The sequence below is a fragment of the Carex rostrata genome, chromosome 31, assembly GCF_964058835.1.
Source record: "Carex rostrata chromosome 31, lpCarRost1.2, whole genome shotgun sequence".
Classification (NCBI taxonomy): Eukaryota; Viridiplantae; Streptophyta; class Magnoliopsida; order Poales; family Cyperaceae; genus Carex; species Carex rostrata.
Window position 1 is genome coordinate 4,200,001 of NC_135948.1, and position 26,479 is coordinate 4,226,479.

Genomic DNA, 26,479 nt, shown 5'->3' on the forward strand with positions numbered 1-26,479 from the left:
GAATAGTGATCTGGCCGAACACGCCCTAATATTGCAAAATTTTACAGTGTAGTTGTAATTTAAGAAATTCAGTATTTAAATGCTGAACTTTTTGGTTGTTCTTTGGACGCATTTGGGCAATATTGGAGTTGTTTGGGGTGTTTGCACATAAAACATTTTATTCTATAGATGCAAAAATGTTTTGAACATGTGTTTAAAAGTTGCGGTTTTTGCTTTACTATTGAGTTGAGTAAATAGATTCTGACTTGCGCAATGTTTCATTCAAGAAAACTATAATTGTTTCTAGAGTTGGCTTGAAAATCAAATATACACCAAGGTCTAAACGCTGCATCTTTTATTTATGAATAATGCCTTGTGAAAAAACTGAAAAAATTAAAATTATGCTATTGAACAAAAAGCTGATATGGGCATGGCCTTCTTTACATGACAAATCACAGAATATAAATTATAAATAATATTAGCGTGTCACTGTCATGGCAAGGGTAAATAAAACGAGCATGACGTTATCATGCCAAGGGTGGTGTCCTTGAAATTCGTATTCTCTGCATTAACTCAAAAAAGAATCTTTTCAGTTAATGCATCTGGACTGTTAAATAACCTTTACGATTCGTGTGAATTAAATCCGCACTGATATTAAAGACCCTTCTATGTTTTAGACCGGAGCCGGATGGACTCCGTTTACAATCGAACGGCCCATATGTATTAACTCAAAAGATACTTTTTTGAGTAAATGCAGACGATGCGGACTCGGTGTCCTTGTCTGACATTGTTTATACCACTATTTTGAATGAGATTTATAACACTGTTTGGAATGAAGTAATATCGAGTGAGCCTATAGTAATACACATATTACGGTCTTAGATGTAATACGAAATCTCAGCTCTTGGATTTTCGTGAAAATTTGTGCTGTGAACTTCGTTGGATCAAGCATTAACGGAGCTGACTCCGTTGAAGTTTGAAATGGTCCGTTTCTTATTTGTCTCTCCATCGCAAAAACCCTTCCTCTATCTTTCTCCCTTGAGTCGTCACCCTGTCTCCCTCTCAACCAGCGCGAAAACTGGAAAAAGTCTGTCCCTCGCTGACTCCGTTGAAGTTTGAAATGGTCCGTTTCTTATTTCTCTCCAGCGCAAAAATCCTTCCTCTACCTTTCTCCCTTCAGTTGTCACCCCATCTCCCTCTAAACCAGCGCGAAAACTGGAAAAAGTCTCTCCCTCGTGACTTCAGTGTTCCCCCTTCGTAACTCCATTTTCTCCACTCTCTCTGTCTCTCTGTGTCCATGATGGAGTGCTTGATTATTTTTTTTTTGTTAGATTATTTGATTTATGAAGGCACCCAACGAGGTTGGATTTAGTATTTTTCCCACTCATGTTTTTTTGATTAAATTGATTACAGATGGCACTTGGTTAATAGATGCTAAAAATAATCTAATTGGAATCAAATTTTATTTGATTACAGATGGCACTTGTCTCAATTTGATTACCATAGCCTCACTCATAGTTTTGAATCAAACTTTACATTGAATCCTATAGTTTGGTCTGATATATAATTTTGATTCAACACGTGTAGTTTGATTCACTGTAAGTGCATATAAGCATCTCTAATATACTATATTGGTGAAAGCCTTTGCAGTTGTAATTTCAATTCATTTTAATTTCACCGACTCTACATCCATGAATTTCAATTCAGTGAGATCTCTCACTTCTCTCCACGATGAACAACACAAACCCAAATCTCCCTCTTTTTGGAAATGCTCTCTCTCTCTCTCTCCATACATATAAAAGAACACACAGAAAAAAAAATTTAAAATAAAGGCTATGTGAACAATCTTCTTAAATTATGTTACATAATTAACAATTAAAAAGTTAATAAGAGAAAGACTGCTAGGTCTGTTGCTTTTCCACACTAATCACACCTCTAGCAATATCCTATCATATAAGAAAAGAATAAAATGTTTGATCCAGTGTCACATTCACAAATCACAATAACGCCTATGCAAACTGCCAGCTAATGAAAGTATGAAACTTGAGCTGCTGGTCTTGATATCGCCCTTCCCGTGGCATCTCCATAGAACTGCATATAAAAATCTGAGATGGAAGCCTTTACACAGTTCCTTTGCTTTTTTAAGATCCTATCTTTATCTTTGTTGAATTAAAAAGGGTGTCTTAGGGAGGTGGAGGACTGTGATTCGTGTTACTTTCGCCTACCATCCGGACAAGTGTAGATCCACCCAAGGGCCCACCAGGCAAGGTTCCTAGAGAACTACATGCTTCAAAATCCCTTAAGTTTCACTACTAAGGTTGGGAGTGGTGCACCACAGCCTGGTTAGAGTTAGTTGAGATGCCAGTTCCATACGGTCCATCAAGTCGCCTCTGATCTTTCTCACTAACCATCTCCCGCCTTAACATTAAGTTGCAAATAAAAAACAAAATACAAGAAATCCAAATGACACTATATCTAAGTGTGCACTAATCATTAACCAAAATGACCCCAGTAATGCATTGTCAAGTACACCAACTCAAATACTGGATTGATCTTTGAATATATCTGAAAAATATATAATTTTGCACAATTAATTAAAATAACAGTATAATTCAATTAGACACTAATACTGGCATGTACCATAATACAGTAATACCATAATACTAAAATACTATAATAGATTCGATGGTTGACGTCAAATAAGTTCTTATGAATTTCTGCAGAGAAAAAAAAATATAAGTTTGACGGTTGACGATTCAAGGAAGTCATTTCTGGACTGATTATTAATTTTGCATTTACTATTTTACTACTGACGATTGACATTGCAAGGACAAAAACTTAGTATCGTGCCCGGCACTTATTTTCTTTTCATCTAAAACATGAATAATTTCCATTACACAGCCTTTGCCAATGTAGTTCACAAATTTATTTTTTCTGAAGAAATATTTTTACAAGTTGTGCTGTTATCAAGACACCTTTAGATGTTCAGACACCTCTTATGCCAGTAGACGATGGATTATCTCCAGCCTCTCTTGGCTCGGTTGTAGCAGGTTGAGATGCAAAAACGGATGAAATATGGGAATGCAGGTCCCACCATGGACTCACTTGATTGTGTTAGGCAGGATCAGGTGAGTGAAGGATTACTCTACCAGTCTTGACCAAAGAGGTACAGCATCTGGTACAGAAATCCATCTATGGACCACAGTTATTTTTTGTACCATCTAAGTTAAGAATCCAAATTATTTTACATTTTTTATTTGATGCAGATATCAACACTTAATGAAGATAATTTCGCAGGAGGTCAATACATCCCCATCTTTGCAACACTTCCTGTGAACCCATCTCAAATCTCTTATTGCTTACAATATTTTAGCTCTGTGGGAAGCAAGGATTTTTATACCAATTCTAAAAGCAGCCTGTTAACCCAACTTTTGTCTAGAAGCTTAAGCTGATGGAGCAGGCTGTTTACTTAAAATCTTAAAATCTTATAATATTCTTCTTGATAGAAACTTTAGCCCAGCCCCCTCCCCTCAAACACATACACACACACACACACACGCACACACAAATTAATAAATAAAAAATGGAAAGTGGCAAGCCATGATTCAAAACTCTGGACCTTGTGGCTTTGGTATTATGTTAGTCAACCATGCTCTTAAAGCTTTAGCTGATTGGGGCGGCTATTTTGGATTTCATAATCTTAATACTATCAGGATGATTGGTTATCCTATTTTTATTATTTTTCTTTATAGGTAAATTCACATATACAATCATCCATATATAGGCAGGGGTGGAGGAATTAAGGACAAATTGGGTCAATTGACCACCATTTTTTTCAAAATGCTTATTTTCCTTTTATTATCTTTTCTTAATTTGAATAGATGGGAATAATAAACAAGTACTGCGAGTTAATACTTAATAGACCCAGAAGCTGTAAAACAAGAACTGAGGCATTTAAAAGCATTGAATGTGGATGGTGTGGTTGTATACTGCTAGTGGGTCATTGTTGAAGGGTGGGCTCCACACAAGTATGACTGGTCTGGCTATAATGACCTTAATTTTTATTATTTTGAAGGAATTCCACCTGAATTTTCAGGTTTTTTCTCTTCCTTCCAGATAACAAATTTTCTGCTTTATTTACAACAACAACAACCAAGCATTTAGTCTCAAACAAGTTGGGGTAGGTTAGAAATGAAACTCAACTGGAGTCACAATTCGGGAGGGTTTCCTTTCCATAAAGAGGTTGTATTTTATGTTGGCTCGCCACGCCTATCACAACCCTCCTCCTCCTTTATTTAAGAGAGAAAAAATATTAGTGTAAATGCTAACTGTAGACCAGTTGATCCTGGTCCTGACCGTGTTTACCTTTGTGAAGTGGTATTTTCTTCTCCGTGTATCACTGAGTAATGGTAGCAGCACTAGTCCCGAGTGCTGTACCATTTCATACTGGCCAGCATGGATCAGTGATGAATTTAATTCTCTATAGGTTGTACTGGCGTTTCATGAGTATGGGGGAAACCACTTAAATGGGTCAAGAGAATCCAGATATATTGTTCACTGATTGTGAGGGAAGGAGAAACACTGAGTGCTTTTCCTGGGGTATAGATTGGGAGCGTGCATTAAACAGTTGCACTGGCCTTGAGGTAATATTTTTTTTCTCAATAGGGCTATACAACTCTTATCTGCATTTTCAATAAAAGTAGCTCAAAACATTTCACATAGTTTCTTTGAAGGTCATGGGCAAATTGCCCATTAACAATTGTATGGCAAAAGCAAACTTTACAAATTAAGGTACAAAATATATGAATTCTTTTGATCATTTGAGTTTCAACAGTTATGTTTAGTTATGGATACTACAAAAAGGAAACTGTTTCAAAATCTTTTGGGACTTTTCTCTCTTTTCTTTTTATTTTTTTTGTTCTTTTAGTTATAATATTAGTTTATACTATAAAATTGGGCACCAAATTTACCTGAAGCAGCTTTCTGGTAATTTTTTTCATTTCTATCTAGGCTCTAAATCAAGATAGGGTTTAGGGTTTAGGGTTTCATGATGCACTAAATCTCCCAGGTATGTTTTGATTTCATGAGGAATTTCTGCACGGAGTTTGATGTACTGTTCAAGGAAGGCACAATATCTGCTGTTGAAATTGGAATGGGTGCATCTGGGGAGTTGAGATATCCTTCCTTTCCCCAAAAATTGGGCTGGAGATACCCTTGTATTGGTGATTTTCAGGTGTGTTATTTTTTCTTTATGAAACTATTTGATAGACAGTTATCCAACCTGATAACTCTTTCTCTTTCTCTGTCAGTGCTATGACCTATGCATGCAAAAAAATCTAAGACATGCTGCAAAATTGCAGGTCACGCAATCTGATGATACTGGTACTTACTACTTAACCCCTAATTTATTTTATTTTGAGCAAAAAAGAAAAGAGTTTATTCTAAAATAAAAATATATATATGTGCAAAAAGAAATAAAAGTACATACTAAGTATATTACAACCAAAAACATTCCCCATTTGGGAGTTGCTAAAAATAGCAATAGTAAAATTCTCCTGTAATTTTGTTGGGCATTCCCCCAATTATTACTTTTGAATTAAGTACTGCTCTTGGATCTTTAACCTCAAATCCATTTGAAGGCCACATTGCGTAAACGATTTATACTGTGCTTCCTGAGAGCATTCACTAACAAGGAGCTTGATATTTCTGTGCAATCAAGAAACTCTATGGTTTCTAATTTTTCAAATTGGCAATTAGGACCTCTTAGGTTCTCCAGCTCTTCATCTTGGTGCTGCACTTTTTTTAATAAATATATATATTAGCACCGATAATTATGAAATAGAATAAATAGTAAAGTAAAAAACATAAAGGAGCTCATACCATGCACAACTCGTTCACAGTCAACGGAGCTAAAGTCAATCTCGTCATATTAGAACAACTACCTAACATCTGAAGCAGCTGACAAAAATAACATATTAGGCAGAAGTGTCCGATGAGTAAATGCCTCACATTACTCAGAACTGGTCCAGTACTTCGCATTTTGCATCGTTTTGGAATAAATCGAAGATGTGTTGGAAACTCCCTTTTGACAATAAACTAAAATAAAAAAGAAAAATATGAAAATTGTCAAGTAAAATTACAAGACTTTAGAAACAAAATTAAAGGAAGTCACAAAAAAAATCTTACTGGAATTGCTGCTCCAGTTAGCTCTAAGCTCTGAACAGATGTTAATCCATCAAGCAAACGACCTGTACCAGTTAAGATATTGTCCGGTTCTGTAGACAACACATCACATTGGAGATCTAATTTTGCAGTTTGCAGGAGAGGTGTAGCTTCTAGTTTAAGGTCTCGCATTGGAAATCCGTTTCCAGATATTGTCAGGTCCATCATCTTTGGTGTAATTATTTTTTGCAAAAAACTATCGGGTTCATTTGACGCTCCTTTGACAGATAGGCACTTAATTGTGTTGGATCTGATAGTATTAATACCCATTTCACAATCTTCTAAAGAAAAAAATTTTAGCACTGGACATCCATTACTTATCAGGTTAAGAGATGCATCATCAATGTGAAGATTCATTAAAGACAGTCTCTTAAGCTTTGGGAGATGTAACTTCTTTAAAAATAAAGTCTCAATTTCAGGACCATTTTTAAAGAAGTTAACCTGAAGATCTTCTAGCTCGTTATTGTTGAAAAGTAACTCTATGATTTCCCGCGAGTACTGCATTGAGATGCACACTGCCAACACTTTCACATTATGATTTAAACTATATTGAATCCATCCACTTGATTGCTTAAAAAACCTCAATGGATTCGTAAAATAAACAGGTGGAAACCTGTAAACAAACAACAACAAAATAGAGTCGTCAGTTTGAAAGTACTATGAAAAAATTTGAAGAACTAAAGTTTCAAGTAAATTTTTGTTTACCTGAATGTATGGATGTCACATTCATTACCCAATTCATTGAATGTTGCATGCAAGAATGCAAAGAAAAGGGGACTTTTCATACAAAACTCCTTTCTTTTGATGGAATCTGCAGAATCTAATTGAGATGGTGTGAAACAGAACCAATAGATATAATTTGTCAAGCGAATCACAAATCAAAAATGATCGCACTGTTCTTCATTAAAACCTTATGAAATTTGAACCAATAGTTCCGCATTCAATGATTTGGCACCAAAAAGCTAGGTGGTGCGTGAAAACTGTTAAACACCATCTGGCTTTTAAAATACAAGATTTGGACTTTGGAAAACCAACATACTTATACCCAAAAATTTAGCCAGAGAACAGGGCTGTAGTGATCTTATCTGCACTCATTTTCAATCACATTATCGTACCCACAAAAAAAAAAGACAACAACAAAACACAAATTTCAAAATGAAGGTATGCTCAATTAAACAGATCAGTACGTGTTACTGTGTTAGTACTTAGTAGCTGGTACTAGCTGATACTCAATAGAAACTATCTACCAAGATAATGTCTTGATGCAAGATAATCTTGAACTCCCCAAAAGTAAAATCTAAAGGGATTACCTTCGAAGATTCTTCTTTCTTTATCTGAGAAGGCATTGCATTTTCCTCGGCATCACTATCTTCTACCTTCTTCTTGCCTCTGTCAATGGCGGAGATAGGGACATTACTGTTATCATCTCCACCCGGTCCTTCTTTAATCAGTTTCTCCCCTGCCTTGTCCTCTATATCCGTCATTACAGTGTCAATGGCGGAAATAGGGACATTATTGTCACCATCTCCACCCGATCCTTCTTTAATCACTTTCTCCACCGCCTTCTCTCTATCCGCCATTAGAGTGGCGAGAGTTTAATTTTATTAGAGAGGACCGCTTTTCGGTTTGGGTTTTGCTTCTGGGGTTTATATAGAGACGAAGCGGTCGATTCAAAAAGACGGTCAGATCTTGACCGTGCCCCATTCTACTGATTTGAAAAAATAATCGAGTCTTTAGTAGATCCAAGAAAATCCAACGGCAGGTATCAGAGAATACACATGTAATATAATATTTCTGTTTAGATCCAGATCGTGTGATCAGAATCGGCACGAATATTAAAGGTGCCCGTCCATTTCATCTCGGACTAATTGACCCAGATTCTGATCGGGTGGTCCGGATCTATACAGAAATATTATGTTACCTGAGAGGATTTGGAGTCATTATCAAAAAGTATTAAATAAAGGTATTGTACCCGTTACTGTTCGAGATTATAGACATCACAGTTTCACAAGTTCGGTTCCAGAGCATGGTTTATTGGGCTTCATTAACCCGTACCATCCATTAGCTTGGGCTATAGCAAAGAGGTGAGAGGTCTTGCAACGAGCTCGATCTCAGCAGCAGGAAAAATCGATTTCAAACGATTCCGTCCTCTTATCTTTTTCTTCAATTCCTCCTCCGTTGCAAGTCTCTTTAATTTTTTCTTTTCTTTTTTCTTCTTTTCTTTTTCCCTGCAAATTGGAGATTTGCTCCTTATCTTTTCCTCCAGTTCCCTCTAATAAAATTCTATTTACATGCTACAAATTCTCAAATTTTAAAGATGCAACGTGCGACAGCTTAAAAAAGAAGTTTATTTACAAAACCTTACATACCAAGAACACGTATCCTCTGCATTAACAAAATTAAACGTGCCGGTCAAGGCAGCAAAATTATTCTTATACATCACAAAGCAACAAAATTAAACGAGTCCCAGTATTAGAGTTCAACAAATTATACATAAAATTTCAGCTGAGTTACAAAATTGAGTTATAAAACTGTGGCTAACAAGTTAACCGGGACAGAGAGAACTGGGTAACAGAAAACCAGAGTCAGTGTCAAAATGCCAAGAAGGCCACCACCATCATCACTGATAAACCGCCACTGCTGCCACTGACACCATCAACCACTTGACTTATTTGTGGACTATAACAATTTGATGGCCTAGTCCCTAGAATGAAACTGTCCCAAAACATGCGCCAAGCAATGTACTACAACACGAGGAACAACACGATGAGAATCAAGTAAAGGCTGAACTCAGAGCGGCTTTGATGTGACTCTTCCTTGTAGAAACCGAATAGTGTCAACATGCCGAGGAAGAAGATTATGATGATAGTTATGGCGAGAAGCGGCACCGGAGGGGGAGAGTTTGAGGAGGCAGTCCCATAGTTTCTTTGGGGCTCCCTACATTGGATTGGTGCATCTTGGGGATAATTACCGCAACAGTCTCCATACATGGACATTGTTAACTTTGCAGTCTCTGGTTCTCTGCTGACAAATAGTCAAATAGAGATTACTTTAGAGATGCGTTGGTAAACTACTTGCTATTTATATATATATATATATATATATATATATATATAGGACTTGGCTACGGTGCTATGGGTAGCTAAGAGGTCTCCTGTGCTACGGCTCAATATTCAACTTTTTAAAATCCTAACGGTCGATCCGAACCGTTCATCTTGTTCTCCATATTAATATGTGTTTGGAGACCAAATTTTACATTTTTTGGAAATTTTTTACTATTTTTTTAGATTTATTGAAAATCGCTGTTTTTCAGACAAATCTGGACCATAAAAAACAGCGATATTCAATAAATCTAAAAAAATTGTAAAAATTTTTCAAAAAATGTAAAATTTGGTCTCCAAACACATATTAATATGGAGAACAAGATGAATGGTTCGGATCGACCGTTAGGATTTTGAAAAGTCAAATATTGAGCCGTAGCACGGGAGGCCTCTTAGCTACCCATAGCATATTAGCCAAATCCTATATATATATATATAACATGTTGAAAGGAGAGGCTGCAAACTTGCAATTTGAAAATGCATATACAGTGGTTAATATCCAACTTTGTATCTGGATGTTGCTATAATTTTGTTCGTCTGTTACAATAGTTAAATTAATATTTGGATAAACTTGCTCGTTATATATATAGTTATATATGTGGAGTAGAAGTTTTAAGTTTATCAAATTTTTTTGTGAACTCAGCTCTAAAATTTTGCGGATTGGTTTCAAATGACAAATTCAAACTGTCGAAATCCATGCATCAACCTTACGAGTGATGCATCCAAATGCAAAATTTAATTTTTTTAATTAATTTAGTATAAAGTCAAACGGTAAAAATTAAAAGCTTTATAAATTAAATTTAATGTATTCATTATTTGAACATTATTTTACTACTTGACACTATATACAAATTTAGATTTACAACTTATAATTTTCACATGTAGATACATCACTAGTTATATAAATGAATTTCAACGGTCGAATTTGTCACATCCGATAAATTTTGAAGTTAAGTTCACAAAAAAATTTGATGAACTTAAAAACAACCTAATTCTACTCTATAAATGTGACTTTAATTCTCTAATGTTTCTATGCCACAAATTCATCAAAGATGATTTATTAGTAGTATTTTTCTTTTCGCAAATTGATATATTGACTTGAATTGTCTTTTTGACACTGTTTAAAAAATAATAATAGTTTTTTTTTTTTTTTGAAAACCCGATAGTAGTTAGCAGGGATTTATACAACCTGGTATTGGTACCGAACCTCCACCGTACCAGTACCTATACAGCACCTAAATTAAAAATGCAAAAAAATGAACCTTGCTTCTTCAGAATTAGATGAGTATTATCAATCCAGAGTTGGGTACTTATCTATGTATTGCCTGGTACATGTCGGTACTCGAGTCTCAATTAATTAAGGTTTCTATATAGCCTCTATTCATACCGAAGTAAGCAATGAGACAACAAAATGCAAGCCATATCAGCGTCTGTTGCAAGCCATATCTCATCCCAAACTGAGGGACCTGTGGTTTATTTGTCTCGTTGCCTGGCGGCACCTGAAGATTTAAAAAAAAAAATAGTAAATAAAAATAAAAGAGTGCTGCTTGTAAAATATCAACGTCATGTAATTGAGCTTTTCATAGCATTATCAGCAAACCCTATACCATCTAAATATTCATTTGTGTGTTAAAATTTCTAATTTCCTATGTTATTGTATTTAACCCTATTTCAGAGCCATGTTAGATAACTCAGATGATTTAATGGTGGATCACTCGGGACGTGAGTCTGACGGTGAGCAATCTAATCGACGACCAAGAGGTCCGACTCAATGCAAAAAGTTGGACGCAGTTGACAACAGTCAACTTAGTGCAAACTGAAATTTAATGATAATACTGTTTTAATTGACTGCAGCTTTTCGGTTTGATCATTTCTATTATGAGTCTTTTTCCACAGAAAGTGGGTTTGACATTATCTGACTCGCAATTTGAAGGTTAGCTCAATGAAAATAGTATATGAATTGCTGAATTGAAATAATTAAAAAATTAAATACTTCCGCTAACTCATATTATCAACTAAATATAACCCACATAATGTGCGACTTCACATTTAGTCAATAATTTAATTTTGTTATTCAATAGTAGTATATATAGTTTGGTTAATTTTTTTTCTCTTAAAGTTGAGTTGACAAATATAGGAGATTTAATCAGTTTTTCCGTTATAGAAATAAAATTACCTATGTTTATCGGTCGGTATAGCTTTTGTATTCAACCAGAAAAGTAGTATAAAATAAGCTGCACAAAATAACCTAAGCAAGATAAAAATAAAAATAAAAATGTAGAAATTTGAAAGAAAAATATAATTTTATTGATTTATGATATCCTATTTATAGGTGATAATACTAACACAATAATTTAAAAAAAATTACTTGTATGGAGAAATTTGTCCTTGCCTAACTTCTCTATATGCCATATCATTTTTAGGATACACTTTCTTTATATTAATTATCATTAATTATTTATTTTATTTTCATTACTAAAAAGTCCAGTGAAATCTTCGTAAACTTATTGAGAATGTTTCAATTTTTTCCAAATTTAAAAATTATAACCGAAAGAAATTACTAGGTAATCATTTCTTATAGAAATACACATGTATCTTTTTGGTTGACCATCTTCATATAATTTAATTATTTTTAATTGTTTTATTCTACAACTTTATCCATAATTTTTTTTATCTTTATTTCCTTACAAAATTAGTTCATTAAATAAACATATATCTTATGCGTTTTCTTATTTGGATTATCAAAAAATTCCGTACCTTATATTGATTTATAATTTATCTTTATATTTATATTTAGAGATAACACTAAAATATATTATTAAATTACAAAAGAAAATATTATCTTAAAAAAAAAAGAAACAGCAATGGATAGTTTTTGAAAAATAATCTAAACATAAATACTACAAGATAATAATATAAAAAAATTACGTGAATTCAGTGCAAATGTTGTGCTTGAAATAACTAAATTTTTACCGCAACATAAATTAATGAATAACATATTTCATCCTACAACTTGTCTTAACATTGTTTTGTAAAAGCAAAACTCCATTGTTGAGTTGAGAAAATCATAAATTAAAAATATATTCTTACTATGTTTTAAAGAGTCCGGCTAGTATGATATTAGTGTCCTGTGATATCGGTTTTCAAAATTTTATTGGAAGACCTCAAACGACAAATTCAAACCGCTCAAACTGATCTACTTCGTGAGTGATGCGTTTACATACAAAATTTATAAAATTTTGAATTATTTTAGTAACAAGTCAAGCAGTCAAAAATTAATGAAAAATGAATACATTAAAATTAACTTTAAAAATTCCTCACATTTGACCGCTTGACTTGACATTAAACAAATATAAAAAAAATTATAAATTTTGCATGTAAACTCATCACTCATCAAGTATATCGGTTTGAACAGTTTGAATTCATCGTTTGAAGCATGTCTGGTAGGTTTTGGAGATAGTGTTATTTAGATTGAAATGACACTAATGTTATACTTGCCAAACTCGTTATTAAAATATATATAAATTCAAAATAACACCTCTTGAAGAAAAGGCTACAATAAAATCACAAGATTTATTGAGCATGATAGTCCCATGCTTTTATTGCAGTTATATATTTTCAAGTGATGTTTATTTAAAAGATGAGGGATCCACTTACACCCTTTTTTGGTGATACCGGCTTACATCCTATATTTATAAAGTCTAAACAGTTGATTCAAATTGTTCAACATGATGGATATATTAAAATGTACTTGCAGATCAAATTTTATATTTTTTTGAATTTGTTTACTATTTATTAAGATGGGTACAAAAATTCAATGGTCTGAAAACAACGATTTTGTAAAATACTTAATAAATAGTGAAAAAATAAAAAAAAATAAAAAATTTGATATGCAAACACATTTTAATATATTCACTATTTGAATTTTAAAAAATTAAAAAAATATAAAATGTAATCTAGTGTCACCAACAACAAGTAAGTGGATGTCTACTCTTTTCATATTTTGGATACCCCATAAATTTTTGAGCGAACATGTGAATACTGGACTCGTCCAGTCTTGGCGTTTATTTCTACAATCAGCAGGTTTCTGATTTGGAGTAGCATTTAATGTGAACGAGTATCATTATTGTGGTGTGATGTCACGGTAATGTCAAGGCTAATCTCTAACGCCATATGAAGGGAAACTATAAGCAATAAACGCGACTAGGACAGTACAATAATTAATTGCAAAAGTCTACTATTCAATGCCGAAAGTTAGCGAAGTTGTATTTCATAGCAAGAAGGTGTACACGAGCCGTCCATGACGGCAGAACTATACCGTCACAAAAAAATATATATACAGAAATTAAGACTCACATTATTTGAACGACAATATTATCGATGGTTATCCAGATTAATTATAGAGAAATGTTATGATCTCCCGAGCTATCATATTCGACCGCGTCTCTCAATTAGTTTAACAGAAAAATTCTTTCAATGTTGTCTAATTTTTATTTTCAGTGCTAATATCCAAATATTTAAAATTATGTTTATAACATTTTAAAATGTTACTCTAAGCATTTAAACATTTATCTGAAAGCATTTTTAGATAATTTTAACTATTAACTACTTTTGTCTTCAAGCCAAAATAAAAAAAATTCTTTTCACCCACTATATTTTATTTTTTTTCTCTAATAATTCTAATCTATTTTCCTGACGACCCGTTATGAATTTTATGAATCTAAAAATACAAATGTTTTATATTCGATTTTATCTTTCAAATAAGATACATGAATAAATACTTTTGAGTAATTTTGAAGTCATTTGTTTTATTTTTTAAGTAAAATTCATGAGCACTTTAAATTTTTCAAGTTTTTAAATCTCAGTCTACAATCATTAAAATTTTCAAGGCTTTGTACATGAGGGTTATATGATTTGTACACGAGCTTTGTACATGCAGTGTTATTGTTGAGGTTTATACACATTGAAGTGTTATTGTTGAGGTTTAAATTCTTTGTACATGAGTTTATACACTTTATTCTATAGATTTAAAGTATTATTAATGAGGTTTATACGCTTATACATGAGGTTTATACGAAAGATTTAAAGGCTTGTAAACAGAGATTTCAATTATTTTGAAGCAAAATAAAAAAAAAACTAAAAGTCACAGAGATATAAAGTGATAAAAAAATTACGACACAAATATAACTCGAAAGTTATTCTTCATATATCTCATTTGAAAAAGAAAATCGGGTAAGAAATGTTCGTATTTTTAAATTCACAAAATTCATCACAGATCGTCAGAAAAATGGACGAGAATGATCAGAGAAAAATAAAGAAAAAATGGGTGAAGGGAATATTTCCGTTTTTAGCTTGAAGACAAAAGTAGTTAGAAGTTAAAACTATACGAATTTAGAATTTCAATACTTGCAGATAGAGGTTTAAATGCTTGCGAGTAGCATTGTAAAATGTTATAAACAGATCTTTAAATGTTTGAATATTAGCGCTGAAAATAGAAGTTATATAATATTAAAAAAAATTGTTAAACTACTTAAGAAACATGTTCAGAAATTTTGTTTGAGGTACAATTATCAAACTCCTTGATTATATATTATCCATTTGTCCTTATTTCTTAAAATAAGGATACAATTTGCAAATTTCTATTACCAATGGTCCAATATAATTAATACAGGCAATTAAACCGGAATAAAAAAAAAATTAAGAATAGGTCGTCTAAGTCGGTGCTTTGTTTATCACACATCCACTACACACTCAAAAGAAGAAAAAGACATCGCCGGAGCCGGTGCACACATAAAGAAACAATCCTTTCCGGCAAACAAAAAAAAAGGGACATGCTTCCAAACTTTTTGTTTGTTACAAGTCAAACTCACTTTATCCTTTCAAACTATATAATAATGACATCGAAAATACTCTTAAATTTAGTATTGATTCTCAATTTTAAGTATGAAGTGGTCAAAATACTCTTAAATTTGTATAATAGAAGCTTTGAACTATTTATTGTAAAAATTCAGTTATATATTTTTATTTTATTTTATGTAGATTTAGGTACTAGATTAAATATTCATAATGCATGAAAACTTTATTATTTTATTTTTTGGTTTTTGGTTTTTTATTTTTATTATATTTCAAGGAAAGAGACAGTTTTGTAAATAATTAAAATTGATAAAACTACTTTGGATACATGAAAAAATATTATGATCATGTTGTAACTTTACATTAAAACCTGGATTGTAATTCGTAAAAGATATTCTGATCATTTTATAATTAAATTAGTAAGAATAAATTTATCAAAGAGATTCTAATCATGTTATACTTATTTAGATAAATTTCTTAAAGATAATATGATCATTCAATACTAAAAAATTAAATAGTAAGCAACAAATTAATTGTTGAGGCTACTAGCTAGCATCTGTGTCGAGTATGCACCAAATATTAGCATCTGAATTGGAGCTAATTAACTCATCACAAATTTTGATATTTCCATTTTGTTTTTTGAAAACTCGTACACAGTTTTATTGAAGTTACAAAGTAGTTGTTACATAAGATTAGATAATTAGTGTATGTGAAAAATACACAATTAATTAAAACAAAAACGCACAGGGTATATATGAATCATGTGGACGCAAATTGATCATCCTTGCTTGATTAGAGTGATAGGAGCCTAGTGATGATTTTCTCTGTACACATACTACAACCGATCAGGCATTGAATCCAAACCAAACTGAGAACTGAATCGACTGAACAAAAACAGTCACTCGTCAGCTGAGAATGCACTGAATCAAATCAGACTGGAAACTAATTCAACCAATTTAGAACAGTCGGGGCCGGGGGGGAATGCAAGCGGCAAGGAGAGGGGACGCTGGGACATAGACGTGCAAGACTGCAAGGAGATGAAGCTGAGAGCGGCTGTAGGTGACGGCGAGCAGGGGTAAGAAGGGGGACTAGAGTTCAAAACGATGGACAAAATTCCTGTGTTTCCATTTGTGTTCCCATTTCCTAACAGTCAAAAGCCTTCGCTTTCTAAGTACACATAAGCTAGCAAACAAGTTGTCTAACATTTTTTTTTTTTTTGAGGAAAAAAAAAAAATGTTAGACAACTTGGGGGTTGGATAATTGGATTGGATCATTGGATCGATCGACCCCTCCAAATATACATCAATTGCAATCGTTTTCATAATTCTATTCTTTTCCATGTTTACATTTGTTTCGTTATGGTAAGTCACCGCAATTTGGAAAACTAGCAGTGAATTACTGCATGCCTTCCACAAGTCACTGTTAGAACGGTTAATTAACCACACAACATTACGTATTCTTTTTTCTTTTTCTTTTTTATGAACAACATTACGTATTCAAGTAGGACAAGGAACACAAGCATATTCCAACCATTTCTTTCTTCTTTCAAATAGAGAGAAAAAAAAAAAAAAAAAAAAAAAAAAGAAAGGAAAAAAGGCTCATCAAACCACGATCTAATAGCATAATTACAGGATGTGATCATGGATACAAATAGAAAACCGGAGCCAATCAAGACTAGTACCAAAAAAAAAAGAAAAAAAAAAACATGCTGTAGCACAAAAAAGAAAGGAGGGGATTGAAGTCTTTGAACTGTTTAAACTGATTTGCAGAATAACCAGTAAATGAAACTGATTCAGCCTCTAATTTTATACATAGGATAGATAGAGCAGAACAGAGCATCTAAAGGAAAGAGAATTATAGGAGGAAGGAGTCTAGCGGCGGCGAGTATTGGGATGCTTGGAGGCAGTAGGACTCTTGGCAAAAAAGGAACAGAAGCCGCAAACCGAGACTCTAGGAGAAGGCGGGTCTAAAGCTGGAGATACATGACCCGTTCTATATACAACAGCACTGCCGCCGCCGCCGCCACCATGAGATCGACTACGCCTCAATCGCCCGACTCCTTCCTCCTCTCCTCTGTTGATTTTCTTATCTGCTTCATCCATCTCTCCTCCAGCTCCTCTGCCTCCTGCACCTGGTGCAAGCCTGTCTTCCCATACTAATCCTGACGAACCTGACCTCCTAAACGTCGTGCTCGACCTTTGTAACGCTTCCATGTGCCCCTTCTCCTGTTACCCCTTCGAATCTCCTTTTATCTTCTTTTCTTTTCTCTTCTGTTTTATTGTATAAATGGTTCACTCGGAAGCAGAGAGAAGCAGAACAAGGGAGGAACAGGGGAGAACGCGCTTTGATTTCTGGTTTGGTATTCCTACCAAAACGAGAGAGGGACTTTCAAGGAAGATCTCCTTAATATTTAATCTTATCCGCCTAATTGATTAAAATTTAAAAGAGATCTGGTGTACATAAATTGAACAGGAGGAAGCTGATGGTGAGACATCTCGGGGTGGTCTTCAAATGATCTACATTTTGGATGCTCCTGGAGCATAGTCTAGAGACTTCTTAAACTCGGTGGAACATGGGACCCGCATACATAAGCTATGCATAAATTAAATAAGAGATATTATAAATTTTCATTTTGAGAAAAGCACAATAAAATTGGTTGATCAATTTTGATGTCCATACCATGGGAGCCAGAGAAGAAGTCAAGAGCATTTTGAACAAAAACGGTCAACTTTTGTTGGCCAGGCCCCAGGAGTCAGAACTGACATAGTATGATGAGAATTTTTTTCAGTTTGTCCCTCGTGTTTCTATCAGTAAATTAAAAAAAAAAAAACCCTGTTCACAACTTCACATATGTTATCTGGTCCGAAAAGTTTCGCAAATCTACGTCTAGTGATTTGTTGTATGGAATGCCTATGGAATCCGTATCCTCTGCATTAACTCAAACTTCGAGTTAATGCATCTCGGCTGTCGGATCAGGATCTGAGTTAAGGTAATATTCGTGGCAATATAGATCGGACGGTCCGGATTTATTCTGCATTAATTCAAAGTCTAAGTTAATGGAGAGGATACGAATTCATGTCTCCTATGACTCTTACCACTAGAGTGGGAAAAATAACACGACGGAGCCAGTTCCGTCATAAAATGGTACGGTACGTGTATCGGTTATGTGTCGTGATTTGTATGTTCTGTATTGTAACTATTCGCGTGATGTGATCATCTTTAGAAAATTTGACACGGCACGTCACGCGAAAGATTTAGTCACAATACAACGCGTGGTCACATGAGTTATGTATAATTAGGACCGTTAGATCTTAATTAAATAGTGAATCTTGAATAAATTAATATAAATTATAATCAAATTGTCACCTGAGTTATGTCCCAGCACTTTTAAGCACGGTATAACTCACGTGGCATGACCATTCGTATGTCATAATCACTTCTTAATATTTTAATTACAACACAACACATTACATGAAAAATTAACTTAATCACAACAGATGATACGAAATAAAATTATACTATATTAGTCACGGATGGTACGTTTTTCTCAAGCTACTTAGCGCCTAAAAGAAATAGTAAAGTCGCAGATCTACATCTAGTGATTGAATGTGGCCACAACTTTATTTGACTTTGTGCGTCTAATTTACGGGGACGTCGTAAACAAAATGTAAACGCACTGTTGAGTGCTCAAACACAGTTATAGCCCGTGTAATAAAATACAGTCCATATGCGGCTGCATATGCATATTTAGTTGTTAATCCGTATAGAAATTTATATGTAGTCAATATATGCAGTTTCGTATATACATATTCGGCTACATATTATTACACATATTCAGCTACATATTATTACTGCATATTCAGTTGCATATTACCGCATACTTATTTGTATTATATCAAATATCACCGCATATTACTGCATATTGCCGCATACTTGTATATATATATAGAGTTAGGCTGGGGTGCTATGGATAGCATAGTGGCCTCTATGCTACGGCTCAATATTCGAGTTTTCAAAATCCAAACGGTCGATCCGAACCGTTCATCTTATTCTCCATATTAATATCTGATTGGAGACCAAATTTTATAATTTTCTGAATTTTTTTACTATTTATTAATCCACTTTGAAAATCGCTAATCCAACGGTTTTACTGTTTTGTGCAGCCACCGTTGGATCAACAATTTTGTAAAATACTTAATAAATAGTAAAAAAATTCAGAAAAATGTAAAATTTGGTCTCCAAGCAGATATTAATATGGAGAATAAGATGAACGGTTCGGATCGACCGTTTGGATTTTGAAAACTCGAATATTGAGCCGTAGCATAGAGGCCACTATGCTATCCATAGCACCCCAGCCTAACTCTATATATATATATATATATATATATATAAAGAGGAGGGTTCAAATGCCTCCATGTTTTTGTGCCTCCATCATGTCTCCATCTCTTTCCATCATTTTCAAAGTTCAAACAGTCGATTCGAACCGCTCAACCTAACCTCCATACTAAAATATGTTTGGAGACCAAATTTTATATTTTTAGGAATTATTTTACTATTTTCTTAGATAGGTACAAAATCAGTAAATCTGAACCATCTAAAAACAGTATTTTTTTTACCTATCTAAAAAAATAGTAAAAAAATTCCTAAAAATATAAAATTTGGTCTCCAAACATATTTTAGTATGGAGATTAGGTTGAGCGGTTCGGATCGACTGTTTGAACTTTGAAAATGATGGAGAGAGATGGAGGCATGATGGAGGCACAAAAACATGGAGGCATTTGAACCCTCCTCATATATAAATTATTATTTTAAAATTCGCATATATAAGTCCGCATAAAAATTCGCGTATGCGTCTGTATACTGCATATGCGGAATGCGGTAGTTAAAACCTGCATCTAATAATAACGAATTTGAACAGTTAAAATCTGCCTACCTTTCGAGTAATGTGTCTATATGTGAAAATTTTAAACATTCAAATTAATTTAGTATAAAGTCAAATAGTCAAAATTAGAAGATTAATAAATCAATTTTAATGCATTCTTTTTTTGAAATTTTTTGACCACTTGACACTATGCAAAATTAATTTCAAAATTAAATTTTTTAACACGTAGACGCATCACTCATAAAGTAAACGGGTTTCAACGATTCAAATTTATCATCTAAAGACAATTCGATAAATTTTAAACTTGAGTTCACCAAAAAAATTGATGAACTTAAGAACGCCCTAGATCTACTCATCTATATTTTCATATAATTTCAACTTACAAATAGTCCGTTCAAAAATACGTACATATATTATGTAGAAGTCCTACATATAGTTTATAATTAAGTATAAATATTTTTTTAAAAGAATAATACATTTTCTAGGGTGCAGATAAGGCTTGGAGTACAGAGGTACGATTATCACTTCTCTTAAATTATTACTCGGGCTAACATTCAAACTTCAAATTATATTGCAAGTACGAACACACAAGTTCTATGGCAGACTTGTTCAGCATGCAGCAAGCTCTTCTTATTAAAAACCACTGGATTAGCATTTTAAATTCACCGTTTTCCAGACGTCGAAGTTGCAAAATCAAATTGCAAAAGCAAGTCAATGGACATGCCTATAAACAAATATATGCTTCACAATCGCACAACATGATGCCATTGCTGATAGAAGGCAACAAAATGTCGCTATTTACAACTTCACTTAACCTTATCATCACAAATCTCACAATCCCAAGACTTAAAAGCAAAACTTCAATTTGAATAAACTAAGATGGCTTTTTTCGGATGTTAGAGGCTCTGGGGCTAACACCCTGGGTTGGATGTGGCGACCGACGGGGAGATTCAGTTTTGGTGGGGTCAATACCTCTGCTCTTAGCCTCGGCTTCTAGTGTCTTTGCCTCCTCTTTTAGCATTCCCATCTAGCAACCATAATTCATTATTATTTGTTAGTCCAACTAGAAACTAAATTTCTCCATATAGAAAAGAAAAAGGGCAAGAACAGCTGCTTTAATCTGTATAGGTACAAAACACCCATAATATCTGCTAGTTGCCAGCACTCAAGATCTGGAATTCATTTCAAAAGAAATTTGGAAGTATCACCCCAAACACAAAAAGAAGTCCAATTTCCTATTTGACCGAGCCTGGAAATTAAAGGTGGATTTATTAAACAGGCTTGTCCTCAATTGGTGCTACAAACATATAGAGCCAAAAATTCTCTCTTTTTCAAGATTTATTTTCCACAAAGGTGATATGACTATCGGATCATAACAATTTAAAATCTGGACAGGTAGTTCTGAACGAATGGAGGGTAGGATCAAAGTTTGAAACTATATTATATCATTTTTACCCTTCTTTGCCTTCCAATTTTTTAAAGAGAAAGAGAAGCAGATTCTATTTAAGAAAATGGCTATTTTGCATCAATACACTGTGCATGTACTTCTCCATAACATAATTGTCTTCTCCAAAAAAAAGCATATGCAGTCTACAAAAATGGTCAATATAGGAACTCCTGATATTCTGGCAGAATAAAATAACAGCAAAAAGGCAACAATGTTGTAGAATGAATGAAAAAATCATTAATATAGTTCTGACCTTTTCTGGATAAATTAATTTGAACTTTGAATTTGAATCCAGTCAAGCTGACAGAAAATTCAAATCTTTGAGTTTGAACTTTGAATTTGAACTTAACTTTGAAATTCACAATCCACAAAAACCACTCCAATCTTATGATACATTTACAGTTTTGACTTTAAATTGGGTTCCAAATAATTTGGTTGCCATAGCCTGAACCCCCATAGAGACAATAGAAAAAATTAGAATACAATTACCCGAATTTCATTTTGCATGAGTCGGTCCTGGAGAACAGTTATTGCAGGGCTTAAGCTACAGAAAGTTCCAGAAAAGAGAGAACATCAACAAAAGAAAATAGGTCAGTTGAACGTTAAAATATGTAAAACCTGAAAACACTAGTTCTTTCCCTTTATTCTCTTCTCTTAGCAACTCCGAAACTCAAGAATGGAACAAGCTGACATTACATAACAGTGCAAAAGATATTGAAATAGTTGAATGCTCACCAAATTTCCATTAATTTGCAAAGAGATGCATGGTAGGTAGATGAGTGATGAACATATGTAAGCGGGTGCACTTTTCCATCACTAGGAACAAATAAATACAGTACAATAAGCTATCAAGAAGTGAATATTAATAGGGAAGGGAGAAAAAATTATTGAAAAAAAAAATCAAAGAATAAAAGAGAACAAGGCACATAAGTATATTAAATGTACCGTAAATTGTGTTGCAAAGCTTGATTGTAAGAAGAGCGCTCCTCGTCATACAGAACATGTTGTAACTTGACAAAGGAAGCCAATGGAGATTCAAGAGTCAACAAATAACTCGTTGGAAGTACTTGGAGAGGTATCTCTTTTCTTACATAATCCGCTCCACTATTAAATAATTACAAACAATTTCCAAAAAAAAGATTCAAGACATCTGCACCAATATATAACAGAAACATAGAAAAAGAAATACTCATTTGTACCTCGCTTCCAAGCTAGAAAGGTGCAATGCTTCCTGCATGCTCGCATTCATGTCCCCATCAGACATTTCAGCAAGTGGAATCAAGTCGGTGATGCCATTATTGTAGAGAGAGTTGCTGGTGTTGGGAATGGGATTATCAGAATGCATGTAGAACTCCACACCAGAGTATCTAGATCCCGATCCAGCAGCAGCCTGTGTATCTCAGTTGCTTTAAAGGATGGAATAGGATAATAAAAGAGTTCTTGCACAAGAAAGCCCTTTTGCTATCTAATAGAAAAAATAAGGATTATGCAATTGAATTTATAAAAAATCTAATAGAGAAAATTTGTTATCACTTGTGCTATATTGATTAAATAATTCCGTGTGTGTGTGTATATATATATCAAGGTTCTAAATAGCACGCTATAGCACTGCTATAGCGTTTCGTTTTCAAACCATAGAAGCTATGGCGCTATCAGCGCTATAGCGCGCAATTCCGCGCTATTTGAGCATAGCGCTGTTTTTTTAACCAGTCCGCTATGACGCGATAAACGCTATTTAAACCTTTGATATACATATATATATATAGAGAGAGAGAGAGATAAGCTACGGTGAGTTGCGAAGTAAAGCGACTATTTTACTACACACTCATATTTTGCGATTTTAAAGTTCAAAACGTCGATCCAAACCATTCATCTTGTTCTCCATATTGAAATTTGCTTGGAGACCAAATTTTACATTTTTTGGAATTATTTTACTATTTATTAAGCCACTTTGAAAAATGCCGATCCGGCGGTACAGAAATTTTTACTGTTTTTACTGTTCAACCGGATTTTCAGATTTTCAAAGCAGCTTAATAAATAGTAAAAAAATTCCAAAAAATGTAAAATTTGGTCTCCAAGCACATTTCAATATGGAAATCACATCTAACGGTTCGGATCGACGTTTTGAACTTTGAAAATGAAGATATTGCGTGAAGTAGAAACGCGTTTTACTTCACAACTCACCGTAGCCCATCTCTCTCTCTCTCTCTCTCTATATATATATGAGGAGGGATCGAATTACACCCTTTTTTGGTGACACCGGATTACACACTACATTTTCAAAATCCAAATAGTCAATCCAAACCGTTCAACATGATGGAAATATTAAAATGTGCTTGTAGATCAAATTTTACATTTTTTTTGAATTTTTTAAGACGGGTACAAAAATTCAATGGTCTGATAACCACGATTTTGTAAAATACTTGATAAATAGTAAACAAATTTGAAAAAATGTAAAATTTGATCTACAAGCACATTTTAATATATCCATCATATTGAACGGTTTGGATCGATTGTTTGGACTTTGAAAAAATAGAGTGTAATTTGAAAATTAAAATTTGGATGAAGTTTTTTTAAATATTTAAAACATGTATTGCATAAATTTTGTTGAAGCTTTCATTCATAAAAGTTGAGATAATACTAAATATATGTGCATAGTTCAAACTTTGTATACAAATTTTCCTAGTACATAATTATAATGTGTTTAAACTCCTTATCTATGAAAGATGAAAGTACAAAATGACTAGCAAAACGGGCCAAAGCAACACAAGACTTGAAAGTTAAAGCATTTGAAGGAACAGCCTGAAATTGAGAAATAAAAAGCTCAAACTTTCTTACTTCTCCGTAGTATTGGAGTTGGGGGGTACAAGATGACCAATTTGTACTTGAAACTAAATGTGGTAATTGCGCAATGCTCCTTGTTCACATGATTAACATTGAATCATTTATTATTTCTTATTCAGGATGACCAAAAAATGTGCTGCTACTAGTATTTCCTTAAGTTACAGTTTCCTTCGAATTTCCCCAATTAACAGGCAGATTTGTCGAAAATTGAAGAGAACTCATTAAATAAAGCCCTTTTCAATTCTTTTGTAGTCAGCTTTAGCAGTCTTTTGCAAAAAGTGCATCAGCCAATACAGTTACACAAAAAGTTAAAAGAAGTAACCGACAGGACTGCAACTTACAAAACCATTGCTTTTCAGCAAATATGAAAAAAAAATATATATATACATATATATATATATAGTCCACCATATCTTGCAAATAGCAACAAATAAAAGAAAAAAAAAAGTACCTTGCTAGTTTTTGCGGGACGGGAAGAGTCAGCGGAGTCATGCTCAGCGCTCTCAGTGATCATGTTATCAGCAGAGCGCAAGGTTGAAGAAGATGAAGGGGAAGAAGGCACCTCTATGGCCAATGGCATCTCCCTCTGCTGCTGCAGCAGCAGCTGTTGCTTTTTGTCGAGCGATTGGAATGCTATTACTTGTATTCTTCCTGCCTATCGCCATCATCAACCATAAAGTTATGACAAGTTAAAGTAGGTGGTATTTACCCTTTTTATTCGACTCATCAGGTTTGAGGTTTCGAGGGAATTCATACCTTCTGAGCATCTTCGTTGAAACATGAAAAGATCAGCCCGATGAAACCTTGATCAAGTAGTTGATACATCGCCTGTGTGCGCACATCTGCATAAGAAATTCATCGGATTTCAGGCTCGAATATATCTATATATTTAACTTATAAAGCAAAGGTGGAATTGAAATGCTAGGTTTTTTTAAGTAGGTTAACTTACCAACGTGGGATGGCAGAACTGTTATGTGAGGATGAGAGTGGTACCATCCAATCACCCTAGTTGTCTTCCCGATTGCCTTTGACATAATGTGCTAACAAAACAGGTCAAGTACAAACTTGTATACATACCTACCCTTCTCATAAAAAAATTATAAAGATTAAGAAATATAAAGAAAGGATATATCAGCATATTCAGTGGCAGCAGTAAGCAACTCGGGATTGGTCTCAACTCTATCCTTACGTCTGTCAGAGCGCATCTGTGGCAATGCTCCCCATATCATTGCCACCACATTCCCTCCACTTGACTTCTGCAACCACCAAAGAAACCAATTTCTCAGAATCATACAAAATGCATTCAATACTCAATTAAATAACATCTCGTCAACTACTAGAGCAAGCTCGTATATGACATGATAGCAGAGTACTGAGGCCAGTATCAGTACTTCTACTCGATCCAATAGCACAATACAATTATACAAAAAGATGCCTTATCTAGAGACTATAAATTGAAGGGATTTAACACAGGATTAAGTTGAGATTAGATTAGGTAAAGTGAGGAGAAATTAGGAAGCTTGAGAAAGGGGATGGACCGCAGGATGCGGAGGAATAGAGTACCTGGATATCGCCGAGGAGAACACCCATGATCTCCTCGCTCTCGGTGCTCAGAGAGTGAGCCACGCAGGTCAGCCATACCTCCTCAGTCATCTTTACCATCGTCAGAGACATCTCCGCTCCTCACTTCTCTATCTCTCTCCCACTAGTCTTATCTATCTCTACCTTCTCCGACCTTCCCCGGAGCGGAGGAAGCTGTAAGAAAAAGGGAAGGCGCCGAGGTGGAGTAGAGATCGAGGTTGGGATTTGCAAGTCGTTTTTCTCTGAGCAAAGTGTGAACAAAGAAAGCGAGGCCCGGTCTAAGTGTGGGACCAGTTTCTTCCGAGTGATCGTAAATCAGGCCAGGTTGGGTTTGGACTCCGCCCCTAATTGGGCTTTTTTCTATTTCCGGCCCCTTGTACATAACACCAGTCTTACAGTAATCGAAATTGAAAACGTTCATGCTGCCGACATTTTGGGGATTAGATAAAGAACTTTTTGTCCGGATTTGAAATTCACTCACGGAAGATAGTATTGTTCTTGGCCGTTCGTCTCAATGATACCTGTACCCTATCCGTATCGCATTCGATAAGACAGATATGGATAAGATTA

General features: G+C 34.2%; 2 protein-coding genes and 1 long non-coding RNA gene across 3 annotated transcripts; 1 reads left to right on the forward strand and 2 right to left on the reverse strand.

Moving 5' to 3' along the window:
* The first annotated feature begins 2,961 nt into the window (after positions 1-2,961).
* LOC144547587 (uncharacterized) lies at positions 2,962-4,513 on the forward strand. The gene is made up of 4 exons (XR_013509111.1): positions 2,962-3,145; positions 3,246-3,311; positions 3,861-4,075; positions 4,466-4,513. It is a non-coding gene; the product is annotated as an uncharacterized LOC144547587 (long non-coding RNA).
* Positions 4,514-16,796: 12,283 nt separating this feature from the next.
* On the reverse strand, positions 16,797-17,548 carry LOC144547629 (uncharacterized protein At1g15400-like). The gene has a single exon (XM_078296316.1). It carries the CDS (start codon positions 17,366-17,368, stop codon positions 17,027-17,029), a length of 342 nt encoding a protein of 113 aa, XP_078152442.1. The 5' UTR covers positions 17,369-17,548; the 3' UTR covers positions 16,797-17,026.
* Positions 17,549-20,655: 3,107 nt separating this feature from the next.
* Positions 20,656-26,179, reverse strand: LOC144547502 (uncharacterized). The gene is made up of 10 exons (XM_078296168.1): positions 25,892-26,179; positions 25,457-25,584; positions 25,278-25,363; positions 25,085-25,170; positions 24,780-24,983; positions 22,684-22,874; positions 22,430-22,588; positions 22,220-22,300; positions 21,974-22,028; positions 20,656-21,064 (listed from the first exon to the last, which is right to left on the reverse strand). The coding sequence occupies exons 1-10, from the start codon at positions 26,000-26,002 to the stop codon at positions 20,912-20,914; spliced, it is 1,254 nt and encodes a 417-aa protein (XP_078152294.1). The 5' UTR covers positions 26,003-26,179; the 3' UTR covers positions 20,656-20,911.
* Between the last annotated feature and the right edge of the window lie 300 nt (positions 26,180-26,479).

Excerpts from the sequence above, each read along its gene's own strand:
- LOC144547629 (XM_078296316.1), bottom strand. The coding sequence starts at position 17,368 with ATGGAAGCGTTACAAAGGTCGAGCACGACGTTTAGGAGGTCAGGTTCG.
- LOC144547502 (XM_078296168.1), bottom strand. The coding sequence starts at position 26,002 with ATGTCTCTGACGATGGTAAAGATGACTGAGGAGGTATGGCTGACCTGC. Across the intron at positions 25,171-25,277 it reads AGTTCTGCCATCCCACGTTG|ATGTGCGCACACAGGCGATG; the intron begins GTAAGTTAACCT and ends TTTCTTATGCAG. Across the intron at positions 21,065-21,973 it reads TCATGCAAAATGAAATTCGG|ATGGGAATGCTAAAAGAGGA; the intron begins GTAATTGTATTC and ends TATGGTTGCTAG.